General features: G+C 33.7%; 3 protein-coding genes and 1 pseudogene across 4 annotated transcripts; all 4 read right to left on the reverse strand.

Moving 5' to 3' along the window:
- Window positions 1-593: 593 nt before the first annotated feature.
- LOC149511686 (putative disease resistance protein At5g63020) lies at window positions 594-11,145 on the reverse strand. Its single transcript, XM_089754632.1, has 4 exons — window positions 10,798-11,145; window positions 7,681-7,802; window positions 4,934-6,367; window positions 594-1,034 (listed from the first exon to the last, which is right to left on the reverse strand). The coding sequence occupies exons 3-4, from the start codon at window positions 6,353-6,355 to the stop codon at window positions 639-641; spliced, it is 1,818 nt and encodes a 605-aa protein (XP_089610758.1). The 5' UTR covers window positions 6,356-6,367; window positions 7,681-7,802; window positions 10,798-11,145; the 3' UTR covers window positions 594-638.
- A 7,741-nt stretch (window positions 11,146-18,886) lies between these two features.
- LOC111276207 (UPF0481 protein At3g47200-like) lies at window positions 18,887-22,257 on the reverse strand (annotated as a pseudogene). The gene is made up of 3 exons (XR_016333610.1): window positions 22,245-22,257; window positions 20,386-22,213; window positions 18,887-20,280 (listed from the first exon to the last, which is right to left on the reverse strand). The product of XR_016333610.1 is annotated as a UPF0481 protein At3g47200-like (transcript).
- Window positions 19,438-20,265, reverse strand: LOC111276208 (putative disease resistance protein At5g43740). Its single transcript, XM_022861990.1, has one exon. It carries the CDS (start codon window positions 20,263-20,265, stop codon window positions 19,438-19,440), a length of 828 nt encoding a protein of 275 aa, XP_022717725.1.
- On the reverse strand, window positions 20,386-25,003 carry LOC111276206 (disease resistance protein RUN1-like). Its single transcript, XM_022861988.2, has 3 exons — window positions 23,678-25,003; window positions 22,857-23,424; window positions 20,386-22,294 (listed from the first exon to the last, which is right to left on the reverse strand). Exons 2-3 carry the CDS (start codon window positions 23,345-23,347, stop codon window positions 22,279-22,281), a joined length of 507 nt encoding a protein of 168 aa, XP_022717723.2. The 5' UTR covers window positions 23,348-23,424; window positions 23,678-25,003; the 3' UTR covers window positions 20,386-22,278.

Raw genomic sequence — 25,003 nt, forward strand, 5'->3', positions numbered from 1 at the left:
ATATTCTATTTCGTAATTAATATAGAGATATGCTATGAGCTGTGTATTATTACTATAGGCATAAAGTAAAAGTGTATTAATGTATTCAGTTAAGGTATTTAAAACATTTTATTTGTAATTCTTTTTATTATAATCTTACAATTATTCAGTCATAACAAAAAAAAATTATAAAAGAATAAATTAATTACAAATGTAAATCCATATAAAATTTTGACAAATGTTATAAAAATTTGAATTTAAATGATTAATTATAATACAATAATTATGGTTATATACTTCCTCTAAAAAATCGATAGAATTGAATCTTATTCCTTCTATCAATTCGATTAGGTACTCATGATTTATTTTCATTGTTCAACTCTTTGACACCAAAAAAAAAATTCATTGATCTAATTCTTTGCATGTTTGATTCTACACCAAAAAAAAAAAAAAACTCTTGTTCCTACGTGTGTTTATTCTTTGCTCTCCTTAGTTGATTAGATAGTTGATATATACAACTCCCGTAAGGTGAGATTTGGACCTGGAATCCGGAAGTTTTAGAGCTTATTCTTTGCCGACAAGACATAAGACAATGAACATGACAGAAGTAAAAGTATTTCCTCTGCAGAAGCATATAGATCAATCCTTTACCATGAAAGTTATAATGGAGGTGATACAACATTCTGCTTACTGGTATATTTAGAAAGGGCCATACATATGATGAAGATGACAGAAACAATAGATACTTTGATAGGATTCTCGCGGCCCCTGTGATGATAGCAATATGCTACAACTGAAAAGATGCACTGAGAAAAGGCAGAAATCAAAGAAAACATGTCGACGACGGAATAGAACAAATAGAACGGCTTCTCACGTCTCGAGTCCGATCGTCCCCTATCAAAGAGCTCAATGCTGCAAATAAACATGGCCATAATGGACACGACCACGGCGATTAGCGAATAATAAGGTTTTTTGGGGGAGGCACATTGCTCCAAAGCCACCAACAATACCTCTAGAACTGCACTCACGAGCAAAAGCATCCATTCTTTCTTGACCTACGATGTTGAAATGCATTTATAAAATAAACAAATTAAGACGGTGTTAAGAAGGCATATTCAAACAAAAAGTAGAAGGATATGGCTAACTAAATCATAATTTAACTGCCCTTTTAATTTTTTAATTTATTTCATCCATAAATTAAAAAAATTCAACATCCATAAAATATTGAATTTTTAATTTAAAATCTATAAATACTGAATTTATGATATAAAAATGATTTGACATGCTATTGAAATTTATATATTGTGTAGATTCTTTATTGAATTTTTTGTGAAATTGAAAAATACTACTTTTGTAAGTTGTATTGGTATAGTAAATATATATAAATGATCCATAAATAGTATTAACATACTAAATGAATATTTTTATACTAATATTTGAATATTTTAAAGTAAATAATAAAAATAATTATTTATTAGTAAAACAATATCTTGGGCTAAGTTAGACTTGAGTTTAGAAAATTTTGTCAACCCTCAACACGAGTCGACTAAGCATAAGGACTTGACTGATAGTTTGACCAATGAACAAGTTTAATATGTACTATGTAATACATACTATTATTACTAGAATATCGACTTATTATTTTTATAACATCAATACTTCTCAATTTTGTTATCATTTAAGTATTAATATCCAGTTTATCAAATATTAACTCCTCTTAGTAAATTCTAGTCTCTTCAAACCTTTTGGTCTTGCAAGAGGGTTGTCGTCTTGTCACGTACAAGAGTTTTCATGCCTCAGGTCTCGAGTAGTTGGTAGTTTTTCAGCAGACAGTCAGTGGTCATTAGGAAGTTACTAGAGCTAGTGAGTAAAAGGTGTTGGGCGATGGCAGAGAGTCTGGAAAAAGCATGGCAAAACCTAAGATTGACACACAAAAAGAAAGAATGCATAATCACAGATTTAGAACAGAATGGAGTTGACAACAAAGGAACAACAATGGATGTTTGGGAGTGTTTTAACTGCACGAAGTTTCAACAAGGAAGCGTTGATTGGTACCCTGAAGGTGATCTGGAAGCTAGCAAGAGAGATGACAGTCACAGTGCTGGGGGAGAACCTGTTTTTATTCAAATTTGGACCCAAAAATGATAAGAAGAAAGTATTGGAGGGATCACCGTGGTCTTTTGATAAAACCGGTATTCCCTTCAGAGACTATGACGGAGATCTGCGTCCAGATGAATATATATTCGACAAGGCCAATTTGGATAAGGATGTACGGGCTACCTCTGAGGATGATAAACACAGCTGTGGCATAAAAGATAGGGCAGTCAATAGGGAAGACAAAAGGGGTAGACAGCAACAAGTCCTATTCTGCAAGGGAAAGCCTCCTGAGGGTTCGAGTGGAGATAGACATTACAAAGCCCCTTAGAAGTTTTATTTCTCTGGAAGGAAAAGAAGGGAAGGGCATTTGGGGCCGACTCAAATACGAGAGACTGCCAAACTTCTGTTATGTATGTGATTATTAGGACATACGGAGGGGGAATGCGGATCTGACAATGATGATGATGATGACGGACAGGAAAAAAAAGACAGTATGGTGACTGGTTGAGGGTCCCAATGATGAGGATAGGGAATATATAATGGGCGGCGAAGCTCAAAGACAGATACGCTCAGGAACAATCTTCATCAGAAACAACAGAGGAACAACAGAGGAACGAAAGATGAAGGAAACCTTCAAGATATCTCCGAACATTCTTCATCAGAAGAGGGCGGTCCCGTGATGGAGAAAGGAAAGCAGTTCAAGCAGAGGTACAAAGGAAAGTCCGAAATATAAGGCATAAACGCAGCAATCAGAATTGAGAAGGAAAAGGAAAGTGTGTACTAAGAGATTATGCTAGCAGGATCAAAGGGAGAAAAACAAGGTGTAATAAATAACAAAGTCAACCTGGCTAAGAAGCAGACAAATGAGGAAAGGTTGACCCCTGGAAAAGTTTTCACAGAAACTTCATTAATGCATGGGTATCAGGAGGAGGTTTTCACGTGGAATAACGAGTCTGTGAGGGCCGTTGATTTGCATGGCAATGTAGACAGTATTTAGAAGTTGGCTACAGGAAACTATGACGTGGAAGGGGTCCATGATGAGGCAACAACAGATGATGACGTGCCCCTCTCCCATAGTAGCAAGGGGCCAGATGGAGTTTCAATGGGACCTACAAGGAGAACAGAAATGGAAGAAACAAGCCAGAGAAGTTAACAGAAACAAAGCAAATGTCGGGACTCGGGAGGTCGACTGGAAAGAGGAAAGCGGGGACCAAGTAAGTGATTTTACAGATATTGATCACCAGGGAAAGAAAAGCAAAGAGGGAGCCGGTGAAGTTACACCTCAGGCAAACATTGCGGTGGAGACTGGGTTCCAGTCCCGCCGGGATCAATGAGGGGCATAAGTTGGAACTGCGGGGGGCTTGGGAACCCACGTGCAGTTAGTGTTCTTTGAGATTTAGTGAAGAGCAAAGATCCCCATGTGGTTTTTTTGTGTGAAACGAAACTGCATGTAAGAAGACTAGAAACAAATAAAGATAAGTTGTGGCTTTCAAGGATGCTTTGGGGGGGACGCAGAGGGTAGTAGAAGGGTTGTTGCGATGATGTGGAAAGAAGAGGTTTTCCTAAAGATCCAAAGTTTCTCAAAGAGGTACATTCACATGTAGGCAAGAGGCGAACAAGGACATAACAAGCGGAGGGTGACCGGCTTCTATGGAGAACCAAAAACAAGTAGAAGGGAAGAATCCTGGGCTTTACTTAGACAGTTGGCAGGACAGAGTGAGATGCCATGGCTCTGCATGGATGACTTCAACGAAATATTACGGACCCACGAAAAATCAAGAATGTTACTCAGGCGTGAAAGCCAAATGGAAGCGTTTCGAGATGCTCTGACAGAGCGGTTTCGAGGATTTGGGTTACAATGGGCATTGGTACACCTGCGAGAGAGGGAATACCAAGGAGAATAACGTACGAGAAAGGCTAGAATGAGGTGTGGGCAATAGAGGTTGGTTTGAGTTGTTTCCCGATTATGAAATGCAACACTTGTTGGCATTCACGTCAGACCATGATCTGTCATGGGCTGAGACTCAACTTTAAGGTCCACAAAGCTTAAGATCTAGACACGCATTTTTTCGACGTTTTAGACCAGTTTATCTGTAATGATTTACATCCTTATAAGATATTATCTATTTTGATCCATCTGACCCCATAATTTTATCTCACAAAAGACGACTCACAAACAGAAAAATGTGTAACCTTATATACTATGACTAACTCTTATATCTTATGACTAACTCTAGTACACAGTCAATGTGAGATTCAGGACTCTTTCAGCTAACTCGAGTATATAATCGATGTGAGATTTAACACTCTTTTTTAGATCTGTGGCTATCCTTCCCACTCCAACAAAGACCCGCCATCCTCGATAACACATTGCTAATATCTCCAAAGTTAGTTTTGATACCACTTGTCAGTTGTCACGGATCGAGACTCTTCATCTAAGCTCGTGTGATTCCAGGACCCGAACATACATTCATCCGATGTCCTAAATCAACTTACCTACTATGATTTACATTTTTATGAGGTATTATTCACTTTAATCCTTCTAGACTCACGATTTTATCCAAAAAAAAAAATTACCTCACAAGGAGGAAAATGTGTGAATCCTTATATCCCATGGTAACTTTAGTACACAACAGATTCAAGACTCTTTCTTGTACCCGTAAACGCTCCCATCATGTTGATCACGTCAAGGGAGGAAAAGACAAAGAAACCACCGAAAGAGAGGGAAGAGAATTAAATTTGAAGACATGTGGGCCAAGGAAAAAGAATGTGAAACAATTGTGAGTCAATGATATTAAAATTAAAAATATATTTAAAATATTAGAATTTGTAATTCCCAATTATGCATCAATGTTACCTTCTCCAAATCTCCATTCCATTTTTGCACATTCGGTGTCGCTTTCAATTGCAATTCAGCTCTCACCAAGAATGGTGGTCTTGGACTTGCAATACATAATGCCATGTCCCTCACCATGTTGTGCAGCTTCACGGTACGTTGTGGATATCTAGTACCGCTTTCAATCAAGCCACTGTTTTTTAGTTTATTCAATATGGTAAGCCCCTCGCCGACCCCTTCTTCCACAAGCCCCGCTGCAACCCATAGATCTATTAGCTTAAATATATTGATTTCATGATCCTCAGGATATAATGCACAACACAGGAAACAATGCTTCAATTTTTCATTGTGTAAACGATCATAGCTGAACTGAAGCTGTTGAAACACGGTCCCTGCCATCCAACCCACACTTGTTTCATGTCTACGTAATTCATGGAGTGCATTCCTCCACTCATCAACGTCTCGTACACCACTCATGCTTTGTGCTATTGTAACAATAGCTAAGGGCAAACCACCACAATTTTCAACAACACGTTCCACAATGGGTAACGGCTGCGGATGGTTCAAAACATCTTCATTTACATTTTTCAAGAACAATGTCAAAGCATCTAATTTTGAAAGCAGAGGCATTCTAACTTCTAGACAACCCAAACAGCGGCACACGTCTAATAGCCGGGTTGTTACCACTAGTTTACTCCCATTAGAAGGCTCGGGGATGCCTACTTCTTCAAGAGAAAGTAGGTCCCATAGATCATCCAAGATTAACACATACTTGCCTGTTCGAGACAACATTTCGTAAATGAGCCCTGCTCTTATTGCTTCATCTTCAGCTTCAGGACGGTCTACATTCAGAGCATCCGCAATGCGATCTTGTAATTTAGAGATGTTCAACTCCTGTGATACAGTGATCCATATCACCTTGTTGAACTTTTCAGTCTCTTTCAAAAGTTGGTTGTTTATGAGCTTCATGACGGTTGTTTTACCTACACCTCCCATTCCCCAAACTCCAATCTTTGAAACACCATCTTCCATCAAATATGCCCAAATTTCATTTGTAACTTCTTTTGCAACATCACCAATTACGTTTGTTGTTGACAAAACATGTCCAATGCACTGAGGCTCATCAATCACCAAGCCATCAAAATTCTTCCCTTTTCGAAGTAGTTCTTCAACTTCTTGTATCTTTTCTAAAACGGTTTCTCCAAGGAATACATGCGGGAGAACATTGTTTCCTCTAACTTCATTTTCAAGATTCAGTATTTCACCATTAATTCTTTCAACATTTCGAAACCAAATCCCAACTTCTTTCTCACTCTTTATTGATTCATTGTACTCCTTCAGGCCATTGAGTTCCACCAATTTTTTCTTCAGGATCGTTAAATTCTGATCAAGACTGCTCCCTTTCTCCAAGCGTGTTAAAGTCTTATTTGCCAAATATTCCATGGTCTCAAGTGCCTAAAACACACGATATGTACATCAGAATGCTATATTCACGTCTATACAATCTCTAAAAGAACTCAGGTAAACAGATTTGTCATATAAAAGAAGCACATAGTTGACTAACAATAAGTTGGCCACAAAACCATTTTTTCCCCTTCAGAAAACATGTAAGCAATTTTCTAGCATTGGACCAAGATTAGCTCGTGTCGTTTTCTTAGTAGAAATAGTATTAGATATTTATGTTCGGTGATCAACATAAGAAACAACATATTAAAAAAGAAGCAGATGACTATGTGTTTTTTCTACATGTTGCAGTTAAAGGTATATTTATGAAATGCACTAATCAATATTTTTCGAACAATCAAGCAATAAAATTCCGATTGCATGATAAATTTTACTTTCAAGATTCAACAATCATTCACTCATACGAATCGTATTCTAAGTTTACATCTGGTCTTCATGGTTTATATCGACTCTATTTTCTGAAAGTCTATTTCTAAGATTGAACAAAAGTAAAGGAAAGGAAGCTTCGCCCTGCTCTCCTTCCCATCACCTCCTTTTTTGGTCTTTGTCATCTCTCGAGATGGTGTCTTTAAAAGCCTTTGAGATTATAGATTATTGTGGATATATAATTGCTACAATTCAAGTTTTGATAGTCAAATTATTTTTGGTATAAACATTCTAACTGCTTTCTTCTTCCAATGTGTTACAATCTAGCTCTTGATTTTTTTTTTTGGCCATTTCCAGTGTAATTGCCATTTCTTTAACTTATATCACCAAAACCATCAGCTCTTAAGAATAAGAAACAGTAAGCAGATTACACAAAATTAAGGCCTGGGATTGTCAAGTACTGTAAAATTTGCTATTCTTATGTATGGCAAATTGAGATCCATCAACTATCAACCGGACTTCATATAAACATTGCCAATCCAAAGACTCACATGACATGACTGAGAATCAAACCCGATCATACTATCCTCGAGCCTCCACCTTACGACTGGTAAGATCTTAAACATTTTGTTGATTTTAAGCGATACCGTTACTACTATCATAATTAAAGCTCAATGGAATGATTTTTCACAATTGTTCATCTTGCTTGACCAAATGTTCATGTTCCAAACAAAACCATAAAATCATCTGAACAGTGTTTTTAAAAAGGTTAAAATACAATCGTTGTAAAGTCAACATCTTAGTGAAAGTGGAAAAACAAAACCAAAACCCAAACAAGGCATGTCATGAAAGCATGAAACCGAATCAAGCAAGCAATTTTTCCCTGGTAGTGAGCAGAAATTAAAAAAAAAAAAGGAAAAAACTGAATTGAAAGTTACCTGCTTTGAACCCCTTGACAGGCTTACACTTCTGCAGGACCTCGATCAGCGAAAAAAAGAAGTGAAGAAAGGAAGGCCTAGAGCAGGTTAGAAGAAGCAAAATTCCTTGCTAACTATAAAACCTGGTAGAAGATATGTATGGAGCAAAGATATTGCCAATCAGCTAGTGGTAGAACGTGGTAGAAGTCTATGCTACCATCTTGATTTATATTAATTAGGAAATAATAAAGAGTGGTGAAAAGAAAAGTATAAAAAAGTAAGAGAAAGGAAGTGCCAAGGAAAGTGAAAAGAAAAACAAGCGAAATGGCATAAATTCTGAATCAATATTATGTTGTTGCTGCCACTTTCGTGGTGGTAGCAGAAGGCAGAATTAAAGCAAAGTACACTTTCGTAGTAAATTTCATCCTTATTAGCTGTTTCCTTGCTGTCTGCCATAATTGCTGATTTTTTTGAGAGTAGTATTTGGGATACCCTCCGGAGGGAAGTTTAAAACACGCAAGACAAAAGAAAATGGCCAAGACATAACAAACTTGATGGATCTACAAGTTTAACGATAAATCAACAAGCTTAAACATAAATCTTGTCTGTTTCTAACATTTTAGACAGCCATTACTTTAACACATTATTTTTAACGTGTCATGCTAGCATGGTCCATAAAAGTAAAAAATAAGGCTTATCCTGGCACGTGACCTGTAACTTTCATAGATTATGCCGTGCAAAAGCACGATACTACTTTTCGCATCAAAATGAGCTAACCACAACTAATTAATAGTTTCTTAAAATTTTAATTATTTTTTTAAAAAAATCATCTATTATTAAAAATAATATATAAAAATAAATAAAAATAAAATAAAATGATATATAATTTACATGATTCAATAAAATGCATATATTTACGAAATAAGATAGTGTAATTCATTAAACAAAAATATTGAGATTACAATTTGAATATTTCAAAAACATAAACACATATATAAAAAGATATTATAAAACACAAAATTATTATTTTATTTTTCATTCTAACATCTAATAATTCACTTATATAATGTGATGCCTTGTGCATTTATTTTATATATTTCATCTTATAGTAATTTATTTTGTAAAATTGAATCTGTACTTAATTTGAACTTTTAATTTGTTTTTATCATTTTTTTTTTGTTAATCACTAGTTAAATATAATTTATCTATCAATAACTTAAATATTTAATAAATAATTTTAATATAATATAATTTTATTAATTACTAATAAAATATTAAAAATAAATATAATTTCATTACAATACAAAAATTAATATAAATATATTCAAAGATTAACCCACATGTCACGTGCTAGCACTAACCTTTAATAGGTCGTGCCATGTTATATTATATCGATTTATAGGCCTAAAATATTTTATCCTAACACGATACACACACAAATATATATATATATATATATATTACTTAACCCAATTTGATTATTTTATAAAAGATCATACCAATCACAATCCGTATCATTGAATTGTGTTGTGCCATTAATTGTCTAATTCATTTGACATCTCTAAAATTTGATTTGAGAAAATAGTGTCATTTTCTATTTTTTGTTTTTTTGAAAAATAAAAATTAATAGTGAAAACTTGTTTGATAATAAAAATGAAAATAAATTTTTAAAAAATAAAAATGGAAGTAGAGTCAAATGTGAAAAAAAAAATTTTTAATTATGAAAACAAATCATTATGTTTTCGTATATATTTTGCAAGTTAAGAAATTGGCTCCACATTTGAATTTTTTTTAAGTTATTAATTAATAAATATATATTATATATTTATAATTAGATATTATTAATACCATTTTTTTTTTGTTTTATATTTTTAGAATATAAAATTTTATTTTCTTTATCAAATATATTTTTTAGATGGAAAACAAAAACTGTTTTTCAGAAAATTAAAATAAAAAGATTTTTTCAAACGAAATAGAGTTTCTCTTTAGAAGTGCTAGTGATTTTCGATACGAAGATTTTCGATTTTTTTTTTGTTTTCAAAATTATTTTCTATTTTTGATTTAATTATTAACAAATTAATAATTAATATTTTTTAAAAAATTAATTAAAATCTTACAATTTGACGTGGATTAAAATAAATGATAGTGTGAGCATTTTATTTAATTCACGTGATCATCAATTATATTCCTAACCAGTCAAAATGCCACATATATAAAGCTAATGTTAAAATAATTTGATTTTAATATATTTTATTACATTACAATTAATTTTTTTTAAAGATTGATGTATCATTAATTATGATTTTTAATGTTAAAAGGTAAAAACAAAAATCATAAAAAGTAATTTTAAAATATAAAAAAATAAATGTTAAGAAAAACATAATTTTGAGGAATGGACAAAAAATACGGGGTGAAGGGTAAAGTCAGTATTATATTTTAGGAATTTATAGACAAATTAATTGATTCTACAACTAATTAATGTGCCTTTTTAACATCAATTCCTTTAATTTCGATGACTATTCTTCCTTTTATGTAATAATATATTTTTTTTAATTTTTACATTATACAATATTTTTAAGGAAATGAGGAACTCCATAAGGGAAAGAAGGATTTTCTAATTTTGAATCTTAATTATCATACTAGTTTTAAATCCGTATTATGCATGGGACGATTAATGAGTAGTTTATATTGTAATTACTTTTAAAAAATAATTTATAATATAATCATCTTTAATGATAGACTAAATATGAATTAAAGCAAATGCGAGTTGTAAAGTAAAAATAAGAAAACTTTGAAATCATCTTCGTATCCTTTGAAAAATTAAAAAAGAGTTCATAACCTATTTAATCTTAAGTTTCAGAAATTAAGATTATATTGTAGTATTATAACAAAAAAAATTATAAGTGAAATGCTCCTTGTTCCAAATAAGACCATAAAGTCACCTTAACAACGATTTTAACAAGATTATAATACAATCATTGTGAAGTCAACTTCTTAGTAAAAGAACAACAAAACCCAAACAAAGCAAATAAGGCATGTCATGATAAGCTTGAAACCGGATCAAGCAAGTAATTTTTTCCATAGGTTATGAGCAGAAATTAAAAAAAAAAAAAAAAAAAAAACTGAATTGAAAATTACCTGCTTAATTTGAACCTTTCGACGGGCTGAAACTTCCGCAGGAACTCAAACAGCCAAAAAAAAAAAGTGAAGAAAAAAAGGCCTAGAGCAGATAAGAAGAAACTAACTTCTTTGATAACTATAGAACCCTGGAAAAAGACATATAAGGAGCAAAGAGATAGTTAATTAGCTAGTGGCAAAAGGAGGTGGAAGTGATCTTGATTTATATTAACCAAGAAATAATAGAGTAGCGAAACGAATTGCCAAAAAAGTAAGAAAAAGACACGGCCATGGAAATTGCAAGCAAAATAACCAAAATTATTATGAGTCAATTCAATTGTTATGGTCTTGGAGACACTTTCATGGCAGTTGCCACTAGGCAGACTTAATGCAAAGTGCAATCTCGCAGTAATTTCCATCTTTTCTTATTAGCTATTTCCTTGCTGTCTGCCATAATTGTTGGCAATTGCGGGTCAATTACGGAGTATTACATACTGATTTTTCTATGGAGTATTGTTTGGGATAGACCTTCTAGAGGGAGGTTTAAAACACGCAAGACAAAAGCAAATGGCCAAGACATAACAAAGTTGAAAAATCTACAAGTTCAAGGATATATCAACAAGCTTAAGCATAAATCTTGACTCTTTCTAACATTTTAGATAGCCATTACTTCGGTTGTTAAAAGATCATTGTTCTGATCAGGAGGAACAAGGGCCAAGCCATCCAACCATCTTTTGCTTCAATGGCCGTCTCTATTGCAATGTCGTAATGTTTTGTTCATTTGACATGTTCAATCATCAGTCTAATTCTAATTACGTTATGAAATACTAGCTAGCATGAGAATTTTAATTACTTTAGAATCTTGTCAAGATGGGCAACTGTTTTACTTGCTTTCTTGGATCTTACATTTTAACCTATCGTACATCAAAAACAAGTTAAATGAACAAAAATTAACAGTCAATTTTTATGGTCTTGCTATGACTTTCATGGTAGGTGCCGCAGTGCATGATTAAAGCAAATACTAGTCTCGTTATAGACTCCACCATTCTTAGTCCTCGTTGAATTTTGTGGCTTAAGATTTTGTTCGAATTTGCATGTTAAAGTACTAGGTGATTTCACACTAACTTTTCCATTGCCAAAGTCTTTTTCCTTTTTTTTTTTAATAAAACTCATTTTCTGATTCGGTGAAAACCTCTTTAAATCATGCTTGCAAATGGAGCCTAAAACTGATGGCAATGGCAACGTCTACAAACGTAAAACTAATTCTTTTTTTTTTTAATAAGTAATACATAGAAAAATTAAAAAAAAAAAAACCAGTCTTTGTATATATATTTCTACAGGCAAAAATGGAAGCATTTTTTTAAACAATTTCAGCATGGAAAAGGGACAAAGCCTTGGATTTCAGCAAGCAGATTGAAAACTTAGGCATTAGAATACATTATATCAGAATTTACATATAATAAGGTCTAAAACCATGTCAATATCCTAGTATTTGATCAAAATCAATTAAAGCCACAAAGAATTTATACTAACCACCAACATCCAAATGCAGCTCTCCTGCTCAATCCGGCCAAGAACTAGCGATATTACAACATTCTAGGTAATAGATATGTAATGCAGGAGCATAGGAAAGAAAGGCAGACCATAATGTTGATTGCATTAAATTACTTTCAAAATTAAGAATGAACATTGACCAGTGACTACAAAATAGAGTCTGCTACTTACAAATTTGAATTAGTTGGGGCATTTGTTTCCTTGAACATTGTCATCTAGTAAAAACCTAAACTTTATAATCTTCTGAAGTCGGGCAACTGGTTTTACTTGCTATCTGGGAGCTTGGTTTGGATCTATTATACATTTTCCTAAGAAGAGATTTGCTTCTGATGGACCTGTCTCTTCATGAACTACAGGGGAAGCTTCTACAGAGAAAAATGGACACAATAAATTCTTGATATAAACAGGAAAAATGTTTGAGAAATAGATTAAACCAACTGAACATGAAAACAATGGAATTGGAACAGTAATAAATAAAAGGGTCCATCCTGTAAACCAAATGAGAACGTCATGGAAACAATTTTCCCAGCAAACGTGATATGCAATTGAAAGAGGCGAACAGAATGTGCCAGTATGAACACTAATAAACCAAGCCCATGCGTTATCATTAAACTAATCTAGGCTTGAGGTGGGAATGCCACAAAGAAAAAAATTGACAACAGGGAGCTACAATAGTTTCAAATAGCGGTCTGATAGCAGTATAACGGCCGCTATTTTGTGGTAGCGCTGACTTCCGAAACCGCTATCCTCCGCTATAAAAATGAGAATGAATCACATCAATAGCGGCTCTTTACAACCTCAGATATTGGAGAAACGGTAAATAGCGATGATATCGGTCCGCTTTTCTCGCTATTGAGGGTTCTGTGATATTTTTTCTTCATTTTTATCACATCAAAATTCTAATACGTAGCAAAATAAAGATAAAAATTCATACCAAACCACAAGAATCAAAGATATAGTGCTGCTCTTTCATAGCTTCCATACTTATCAATTGCAGCAGATGAGAGTTTTAGATCTTTTCAATCTTGAGAGAGAAGAGCCCAAATATGAAAGATAAAAAATTAATTAAAGCAGAGGCCATAAGAGTCTGGGTGCTGCATAAAGTTGGACGGATGAATTTGGTTGTGGGTGGGATTGCATGGATGGAGAAGAAAATAAAACAATGAACTGAAGCAGGCGATAAGGGAGAGTGGAGTAGGAGAAGAAACATAGGAGAAGGAGAAGAAGAGGGGGATTTTTGGGGGAGCACGTGACTTTCAATTAAAATTAAAATTGTTTTTTTTTTTTTGTTTATATGCAAAGTTAAGCAATTAAATAGTAAAAATTAAGAATTTAAGAAAATTTTTTAATGATTTAGATAAAACTTGAGAGGAAATGAGATGATAAAAATGAATTTATTTTTATGAGATTTTTTAAAGTTATTTTTATGAATATTTTGTATGTATTAATATGGTTTAAAAATAATTAAATTTAAATGACTAAAGTTTTACTACTTAATATTATTGTTATTTTTTTTTTTGGGTGTTTGATTAAAGTTTGGCTGTTAAATTTAATTTTTGAATTATAATATACTAAAATTTTCATCCATTAAATTTTAATTAAATTAATTTATGAGTTTAATTTCATATAATTAAAAAAGATATAAAAAAATTTAATTTTTATGTATAATATTATTTTGTCACTCTTATATAGTTATGATAGTGAATATCACGATATTCATAAATATATTTAAATAACTTTTAAATATGGATTAATTTGACTATAATGATATAATATAAAAATATTAATAATTTATTTTTTCAAATAAGTAAAGAAATTAAAGTGTTGTAAATTATTTTAAATATCATAAAACAAAAGTTTTTATTATTACAAATATAATTTACTTTATTATATAATGAGTTGTGTAAAAATAAAAAAAATTCACGATTGCGATGGCTGCAGTGACCGTTATCTTATTCGTTATGTTCGCAACCGTGATAAATGTAATGTAACCGAAAACGCAACCAGAACTGCGATTTAAATCCCTATATGACTAATTTCATATGACCTCCTGCTCATAAGTTCTCCAATTGGTATAAAGGTTTAAAAAAAAATTCATAATAATAGACTCAACTTGACCGACCTCAAAGAGGTAGATTCTAATAGAATCGGTGGTCAAAAAGATTTTTTTTCAGAACCTCTGCACCTAAGACATACAAAACGGGCAGCAGGAAAAAAGCCCTTGAAAGAAAATAAAAATGGTAAATCAATAAAATCTGGTTCCAGTTGTATGTTCCCTGTTTCATTGTTATTCTTCCACGGTTTTTTGTTTACCATCATATAAAAACTAATGAAAGGAGATTTAAACTTACAATCCTCCTATGTATTAGGTAAGAACATGTAAAATGACAACAAAAGAGAGAGTGGGAGATAACTAATGACTACCCAATTAAGCTCAAAGTTAGTATAACAGGAAATGTTGCCCACCATCATCGGAGAAAAGAAGGAGTGTAAGGATGTAGGCAGCGTCTAAGGCAAACTTCTAAAGAAATTATCAAAAGGTAGAGTAATGCATTTCAATCAAACCAAATTTAAACTCAGCTGAAGCACAGCTCCAATCAAAGACCCAAAAACATAAACAGGCCGAAATTAAAACAGTTGCATGAATACTAGTGATTGTGAACGCTGCATGGGCGGCAATTGGTAAGGGCACTATCTTCACAACACCTCCAATTCAAATGTTCGAAAATCTTAGGAAAAAATAGTAATTTTAAGTGAATATCTTTTAATTACCTTAAATTAATTTCTTCCTTTACCTAGATTGAAGCATAAATTTATTGGACTTTGATTGTTGTGGTTTGGCATGAGTGACCGCTATTTGTGGCCGCGAAGCTATGTGTGTGATTGGTTACTCTCATCGCCGTGGATAGCGGCCATTACACTGCTATTCGGCAGCTATTTGAACCCCTAGACTGAGTGAGTAAGTTAATAATACCAACACAAATCCCATTCCACTCACCCCCAATAATCGAACTCAAGATTAAAAAAATTTTAAAAACATAGCTTTAGCTTTCATAGTTTACTACAGTGTAAGGTGCGGTGCCTTTGGAGGAAAATCAATCTTCCCAGAAACAGTATCAATTTGAAAAACTTCAGCACCAATTTGTTGTAAAAATGAAAGAAGATTTCAAAATATTAAAATCGGATCTTTATAGATTCAGTTGCATTAAGATTTTCCTATTTAATTTGGGATTTGAATTCCTGTATAATAATGAGCAACCAAGTAGTTTACATAGAACAATCGGGCATACACAAGGGAAGTAAGCAATCAACAAGATAGCCAGACAACAATATGCAAGCAATAAGCGGCAAAAACAGGATAGTAATACAGCAATTCCCAACAGCACAATCCGAGAAGAAACACAAAAGCCAATCCCGCAATCAACCCATAACAAGCTCAATCGACTCAATAGATCCAGAATTCGAAAATTCAGCATACAATCAAGCCAAGCAAGAATAAGCACAGTTATCACAATCACAAGAAATTGGACAGCAACAATTACAAAGAAAAATAAAATTGTAAGAAATTTTCACAGATTTAGCTTCTGATTCTTTTTTTAAGGTTTTCAAACAGAAGGCAATAGCTAAGGGAATTTCTAGTTTCTTTTGGGGTTGTTGGTAGTGATAAGCAGCCGCGAACAGACATCAACGACGATCTTACATTGGATTCCAGGCTGCAAGGTGGCTGGCCAATTTTTGGGTTTTTGTTCTTGAGGCTGTTTGGTGTTTTAGATTTCTGCATGGTTTAGTTTAATATGGAATAATTAAGATTTAACTAATAATCAAACATGGTTTACAACAATTTTTGAAGAAACGAAAAGGAAATAGCTTAAAGTAATTAATAAAAGCAACGACTAAATGAAAGGCTAAATTATTGTTAAGTTGAAATTTGACTGAATTCCACCCTGCGTTATCAGTAGATTATTGAGCATTTAGTTGGGTTGCATTTTTACCCGGCTTTAACAATGGTTGTTTGATAGTTGTTATCGGTTTTTTTTTTTTTTGCTAAAAAAAATTATTTCTGGTATGATCTTGTTTTTAGTTTTCTATCAAGATAAATTGTGTTATAGTTGCTGATAGTGTTTGGGTAAGGAACATATGAGTTTTTGTCGTTACAATATTCTATAATATCAAGAAAAAGAAAGGAATGTGATTTGAGCTCACAAGAAGTACCCATAAAGCAATTTAGATGAATTTGAAATATTGGGCCTATTGGAGACGAAAAGATCAAGTTGTTATTGAAGCTTATATCTCTTTGTAATACCCCAGCCCAATGGTAATTGAGCTAAACTATTACTTAGGTTCATTAATTTAATTAAGATGTTAATTACTAAAAAAAAAGTAGTTGAAGTGTTTTATTAGAGAAAAACCTAGCTATTGTAAGATAGAAAAAAAAAAAAAAGTAGAGCTCTTCTTTCTCATTTATGATAAAAACGAGAAGAAATGAGAAGAAAATCTTAAGCTGAAGTTGTCTCACAAACAGAAACAATAAAGAAGAAAGTAAAAAAAAAAAAGAATAAACTTAAAAAACAACCATAATAAGCTCAAGCTATCATTACACGTGGATAAATTAATTTCACGGTCATATTTGACGTCATATTTTATCAGTGATGGCTTTTACATGTGAGTAATTTAATGACGTGTAAGATGTACATTCTTTTTACCATTAAAATAAATCTTATATTGTTACAAGTCGATAACGTTTGATCTTTATTTGGACAAATTAAAATATTTGATCCTAAATTGAGTACCCACCTAAATGTTTGATCCTAATTTGAGCATTTAGCTCATGGAAGTGGCAAGATGCATGCTTTTTTAGAAGAATCTTCACAAGAAGATTTGGGCAGAGGTAGTCGATACCTCTGTCTACTTGCTCAATAGGCTGGCCATAAAAGCTTTGGAGGGAAAAACACTGTTTGAAGCCTAGTATGGAAGCAAACCATCAATGCAACATCTCAGAGTTTTGGCAGCATATGTTATGTGTTTGTTTCTGAAATCAAAAGAGACAAACTTGATCAAAAAGCAAAAATCTATATTTTTTTGGGCTATAGCAACATCATCAAAGGCTATAAGGCTTATAATCCACTTACAGTCAAGGTGATTGTAAATAGGAATGCAAGATGTAATAAGCAAGTTACTTAGAATTAGGAAAAGTCAAAGGGAGAATCAGTTAAGCGAATTATTGCAGACATGATAAGCTTTCAATATCAAGAAGATTACATGTTTGAAAATGAAAACATTGACCATAAACCAGTAAGGGGAATCAGACCTCTCATAGATATTTATCAAAGATCAAATGTTGCCATTCTTGAACCTGCAAACTTCGAAGAAGTTGTCAAAATTATAGAATGAAGGAATGCCATGAAGGAGGAGATTCAAATGATTAAGAAGAATCAAACTTGGATATTGGTTGATAGACCAAGCAACAAAACCATCATTAGTGTTAAATGGAACTTCAAAACAAAGTTGAATGCAAATGGTTCCATCTGAAAGCTAGATTGGTAGCTAAAGGTTACTCCCAATAGCATGGTGTTGATTTTTTTAGAGACATTTGCTCCAAATGCAAGGTTGGACACCATAAGATTGCTATTAGCCTTAGCAACTCAGAAAAGTTGGAAAATATACCAACTTGATGTCAAATCTGCCTTCTTGAATGGTTATCTTGAAGAAGAGATATATATTAAACAACTTGACGATTTTGTTGCTAAGGGAGATGAGGGCAAAATCTATCTACTCAAAAAGGCTTTGTATGGATTAAAACAAGCTTTAAGAGCTTGGAATTCCAGAATTGATGATCATTTGCTAAAGTTAGGATTCAAGAAAAGTCTTAGTGAAGCAACATTGTACATTAAGGTTTTTGACAGTAATGATCTATTGATTGTTTCTTTGTATGTTAATGATCTTTTGGTGACAAGTAGCAAATCAACTATTATGGAGGATTTTAAACACCAAATGCAAGAAGTTTTTGAGATGACAGATATGGGAGAAATGTTTTATTTTTTTAGAATGGAGATTCATCAAGACCAACAAGGAATCTTCATTTGTCAAAAAAAATATACAAATGAAATCTTAAATAAGTTTGGGATGGAAAATTGTAAACTAGTCAACACTCCTTTGGCTCAGAATGAAAAACTCATTAAGGAAGTTGGAGCTGACAAAGTTGATAGCTCTATTTATAAAAGCTTGGTCGGTTACTTGTTGTATTTAACAGTAATAAGACTAGACATCATGTATGTTGCAAATTTACTCTCTAGGTTCATGCGAAGTCATAATGAGTTGCATTTTAAGGCTGCAAAAAGAGTGTTGAGATATGGCAAAGAAACCAATGAACTTGGAATTTGGTTTAAGAAGAATGAAAATTCAAAACAGGTTGGATTCACAGACAATGACTAGGTTGGCTCTCATGAATAGATGAAAAGCACTTCTGGTTATGTGTTTTTTATTGGATTAAATGTGTTAAGCTGGAACTCAAAGAAACAAGGAACTGTGGCTCAATTGACGGCAGAAACAGAGTATATAGCTACTGCAACTATTGTTAATCAAGCAATTTGGTTAAAGAAAATTCCGATGGATTTGAGTCAAAAGCAATATGATATTTTTGTGATAATCAATCATCAATTGCAATGGTTAAAAAGCCAGTGTTTCATGGAAGAACTAAGCACATTAAGATCAAGTATCACTTTATTAGAGAAGTTGAATCCAAAAATGAAGTGAAGCTGGTGCATTGCAAGTTAGAAAATCAAATTACAGATTTTCTGACCAAGGCCTTACCAAAGGCAAGGTTTCAAACATTAAGGAAAAGTCTTGGTGTTTCCAGCAAAAATGCCAAGGAGGAGTGTTAGTGGTTGAAGCAACTAGGTATGGCATTTCTACTGCAACTTGTGTAACTTGTTCTGTCATTTTATCAGTTTAGGTAGCATGATGGATCTGTGTATGGTGATCCATACTGTTAGGCAAACAACTTTTGTAGTAATTAAACAAACTTTTGTATTTTTGAAGCCTATAAATTAATGAAATGAAGCTCATGATCTGTGTGAGGCAATTTAATGCAATACCAGATTTGTTTCTTCATTTTTTCCTTTGTTCTTCCTCTACTCTAGATCTTTCACCTACTTTCTCTGAGAACAATCTCCAAGCATCTGATTTTGAAAGAGTAGGCATTCTAACTACTTGACAACCCAAATAGTAACACACATCTAATGACCGGGTTGTTACCACTAGTTTACTCCCATTAGAAGGCTCGGGGATGCCTACTTCTTCAAGAGAAAGTTTGTCCCATAGATCATCCAAGATTAACACATACTTGTCTTTTTGAGACAGCCCCTGGTATATGATTCTTGCTCTGATTGCTTCATATTCATCTTTAGGAAGGTCTACTTGCATAGCATCTGCAGTGCTGTCTTGTAATTTAAAGATGTTCAACTCCTCTGATATAGTGATCCATATCACGGTGTCGAACTTTTCAATCTCTTTTAAAAGTTGGTTGTTGATGAGCTCCATGATAGTTGTTTTACCCGATCCTCCCATTCCCCAAACTCCAATCTTTGAAAAACCATCATCCATCAAATATGCCCAAATTTCTTCCATGCACATCTTTGAGGCATCACCGATGAAAGTTGTTGTACATAGCGCTTGTTCAATCCACCCAAGGTCTTCAACAACCAGGCTATCTTGACACTTACCCTGTTGAAGAAGTTCATCAACTTCTCCTATCTTCTTGAAATAATTTTGTTGAAGGTCTTGTATTTCCTCATTTATTCTGTCAACATCTTTCAACCACAACTGAACTTTTTCCTTTAGTTTCTTTCTTGGATGCTGCAGCTTTGCGCTCATTCTGGACTTAGTGTCTTCTTTTAGAACCTTTAGTCTCTGCAGTTTTCTGTTTAGGTCATTCATTTTCTTATCAAGTCCCTGCGTATGTGACAACAAATATGTATTGATGGACTTTATATTATAACCATGTAAACAAATGCAGTAAAAGAATATCCATCCAAGAAAAAGAAAATGTTTACCTACCCAGCTTCCAGATCCTCATGGCACTTGTCTTGATCTGGTTCTTTTTCCTATCCCTTATGATCAGATAAACTTTGCTCCCCTTATTGTCATCTACTGCTGTCTCATAAGAACATGACACTCCAGTACTGTCGTCCACTGACTTTTCAATTATATGGAGTGAATGTTCTACCTCTATAAGTGTTGAAAGACCAGGAATTTCACAATCATCATCAAAGTTGGAGCCATGCTTTGAACTCATGAGGATCGCAATAACAATGATCAGATTGAGGAAACAGAAAACCAAAAACTTGCTCAGGCCCAAGTTCAGGGAGTTGTGCCCCAGAAATTAACTTCTTTTACTAAATGGAGCATCAAATTAAGGCCCGCTGTCAAAAGGTTGAAAGCAAACGAGAAGTTTGTGATGTAGAATAAAGCAATCCCATAAAATCTACGAAAGCAACGCCACCAACACCAAGTTTTTCTATCCCAATTAGTACAGTAGCGTTCTGTTTCCTTCAATGTCTTGGAAAGATAGGAATCTTGAATGTCCAGATTAAGAGTTTTTACCCCTAAAGAATGCAAAGACTTTGCCATTGTTTTGTAATCGTAGGAAAATCTTGAGATAATTCCATTTGAACTTAGCAGCTCTGCATCGGTAGAATGTGTAATGAGACTACTCATGAATGAGACATAAGCAATCAAATCTTTGGACCTCTGCTCAGAACGATGTTCCAAGGCCATGCAATTAATAAGGATTGCAAGAAAGAAGTCATTGATGGTTACGGGTGGCATTTCAAGCACTCCATCCTTTAAATTGATATCTGTGAACCTATTAGCTCTTCTCCGCCTGAACTCTATACCTGATGACTGTAGTTCCATTGCACTTCTCATTGAGTGAATTGGAGGTGGAGGATCACGTTGTTGTTCAAGTTTGACTCCCATTGAGATTGATGGTTCGGATTCCTTTAACTTTGGAATGGTTGCAGAGGTAGCTAAAAGGATATCCTGGCTTTTCTTTGAGACGCCTGCTTGGTTTCTCGGATTGATTTTCTTGAGAAATGAGTGAACTGATTTTGGAATGACCATTGTTTTCAAATGGAGTGAATTTGAGATGGTGGATCTGTTTAATGGGCGGATGGACTCGAGAAACAAGTCAAGTAGATGGTTGGCTTCCAAATGGTTGGACTTGCAGCTGAAATCCATGGATCCTGGGAAGACTAGACCGATAAATTTCAAGGCCATAGTGGTTACAGAAAGTGTGGCTGTCCTTCTTCGCTATCCCATAAATCAAACAACTTCTCTAAGACAAAGAAAGGAATTTGGTTCTCTAGCATAAGCAGGTCTTGAACCAAAATGGGGATCCTCCATGGCTCAATGGGGAAAAACTCATCTTCAGATTCTTCACTCCTACCAAAATGGCGTAGGACCTCCAGTATGAAGCAAGCGTCAACTAACATCATTTCAACAAAATCGAGACTGGACATTGGCAAATCCTCGGAGTAGCATCTTCTCGTACGCCGTTCCAGTGTCATCATATCCTGGACATAGAAGTGTAAATCTTTGCCTTGGTTTTTTTTCCGAGATATAAATTTCTCAAGGAAGAAGTACTTGTTATTTTGGAGTGGAAGGTTTTCACCCCTGTGATAAGGGCCAATAGAAACTAACTGAGGCTTCTGGAAATTTAATTCAGGGTAAGGAGTTCTAAAGATGCAGGGAGACGAGCTACCACAAGATGGATCTCCATGTTGATTGATTTGTTTCTCCCCAATCTCAAGTGAAGCTTCAGAATTTGGAGGGATGATTTCACCCTCACTTTCGACATGACGAATCTCCCCGTATTCTGTTAGATCTTCTCCGCAGACAAGCTATTACAGGATAACGATGTATCTTCATCGATCTTTTTATGAAAAAAATCTATTGCTTCAAGTCCCTACATACATAACAAGAAATATGTGTATCACAAACCAAATTGATGAATTTTATAACCATATAAATAGATGCAGTAAATTTCCAAGAAGGATATTTAAAATTTTTATTGGCCAATTAAAGAGGATATTTTAATTTAATTAGACAAATTGACTATTAAGGGTGCGAATCTAAGACATGTTTATTTAATAAAAGAATCAATCATTTTCTATCCCTAGAAAATTAGCGTTAGTATTTTAGAGGCCCCTAAACTGAAAAAATAAATCCAAAATTCAATACTGTTTTGTGTGAAGTGTAATTGTACAAATCATACTAAACAAAGAATAAAAAATGACACTGTTATCAAATAAGCGATCAATCAAACCCTATATTTTTATTAAATCTAAAGATTTTTTGACACATTTTTTGTTTGATAAATTACAAAAAAAAAGAGAAAAAACTTTAGTAAAGAAAGAAAGAGCTATAACTACCAATTAACTGTTAGTTTAGTATTATTGGAGTCAAGTCAAGGATTGAAGGTCTTGAGTTTGAACTTCCAAAAGAAAAAAAAAGAAGTTATAACTTACTGATCTTTCAAAGGCCATCCACTGATATTAGCCACTTGGGATAAAGCATCTCGCCACCTTTGCATCTTATCTTTGTTCTCTTTATATCTCTTTCCATGCATGTCAAAGGCTTCTTGAACCCTCTCTCTTTGATGTCTTAAATCAGAGACTTCAACATCATAGAAAATCGGAAAAACTTGATGTCCCCTTTCCTTCCTCTGTTTCACAATCTCGGCAAGCTCATCTAAACACCAACTTGAAAATGCATATCCTTTCGAAAAAACGATTATTGAACCCCATGATTCTCCAATTGCTTTCAAAAGCTCGGGTGCGATGTCCTCGCCTCTTTCAAGGTTGTTATCATCCCTGAAAGTGTTGATTTTGTACCGATTTAAAGCAGCATATAGATGGTCCGTGAAGGTCTCTCCGGTATCTTTACCACTAAAACTCAAGAAAATGTCGTATTTCCATGGATAAATGGAAGAAGATGATGAAGAAGACAGAGTCAACATGGAGTAGGAGGAGGATAACACGATAACTTGCAGGGTCTGAAATAGTTCCGTTTATCTCAAAAAATAGCGTAATACACCTATAAACAAACTTAATAATATCAATTTTGAGCATCAAGAAATTAAACTTTTTGTTGATTTTCAGCAATACCCAGTACTACTTGTATAATTAAAGCCAAGTCGAATTACAATTGTTCATCATGCTTAACCAAATATTCATGTTCTAAACAAGACGATATAAAATCATCTGAACAATGTTTTTAATAAAGTTAAAATACAATCATTGTAAAGTCAACATCATAGGAAATTGAAAATAACTGAATTGAAAATTACCTACTAATTTGAACCCCCTTGGTAGCCTGATACTTCTTCAAGACCTCCAACAGGGAAGAAAAATCAGTGAAGAAAAAAATGGCTGGCAGATAGCAAGAAGCAAACTTCCTTGGTAACTATAGAACCCTGGTAGAAGATATTTAAGGAGCAAAGAAATAGTTAATTAGCTAGTGGTAAAAGCACGTCGAAGTCATCTTGATTGATATTAACTAAGAAATAATAGGGAGAGTAGTGAAAAGAATAGCCAAAAAAGTAAGAAAAAGAAACTGCCTAGGAAAGTGCAAAGAAAAAGAAACTGCCTAGGAAAGTGCAAGCAAAATGACCTCAATTATTATGAGTCAATTCAATTGTTATGGTCTTGGTGCCATTTTCATGGCAGTTGCCACAAGGCAGACTTAAAGCAAAGTGCAATCTCGTAGTAAGTTCCATCTTTTTTTATTAGCTTGTCTGCCATAATTGTTGGCGTTTGCGGGTCTATCAAAACCATCAGCTCTTAAGAATAAGAAACAGTAAGCAGATTACACAAAATTAAGGCCTGGGATTGTCAAGTACTGTAAAATTTACTATTCTTATGTATGGCAAATTGAGATCCATCGGCTATCAACAGGACTTCATATAGACATTGCCAAATATTAGGGGAATGGAAAAACTTGATGTCCCCTTTCCTTCCTCTGTTTCCCAATCTCGGCAAGCTCATCTAAACACCAACTTGAAAAAGCATATCCTTTCGAAAAAACGATTACTGAACCCCATGATTCTCCGATTGATTTCAAGAGCTCGAGTCCGTTGTCCTTCACTCTTTCAAGGTTGTTATCATCCCTGAAAGTGTTGATTCCGTACCGATTTAAAGCAACATATAGATGGGAAAGCAACATATAGATGGGCCGTGAAGCTCTTTCGGGTATCTTTACCACTAAAACTCAAAAAAATGTGATATTTCGATGGATAAATGGAAGAAGATGATGAAGAAGACAAAGTCAACATTTTAAGGAGTAGGAGGAGGATAACACAATAACTTGCAGGGTTTGAAATAGTTCTGTTTGTCTCAGAAAATAGCCCAATAAACCTACAAACAACTTAAGAATGTGTAATTTGAACATCAAGAAATTAAGAGAGAAACACGTCAATACATTTCAGTAAAGGAAGTGAAATAATTAATGCCATTAGAATTTTGTTTTGAATTTATTAGTAATTTCATTTATATAGAATATTGAAGGTAAAAAATTTTATTTCGTTTGATTAGGAATATATATTTCATGCAAAGCAATTTTCTAGCATGATAATTGATGCAATTGTGTATATATGTCATTATTAGAAGCATGAAAA

This window comes from Durio zibethinus, chromosome 25 (genome assembly GCF_047325235.1).
Source record: "Durio zibethinus cultivar Kanyao isolate XHJ-2024 chromosome 25, ASM4732523v1, whole genome shotgun sequence".
Lineage (NCBI taxonomy): Eukaryota > Viridiplantae > Streptophyta > Magnoliopsida > Malvales > Malvaceae > Durio > Durio zibethinus.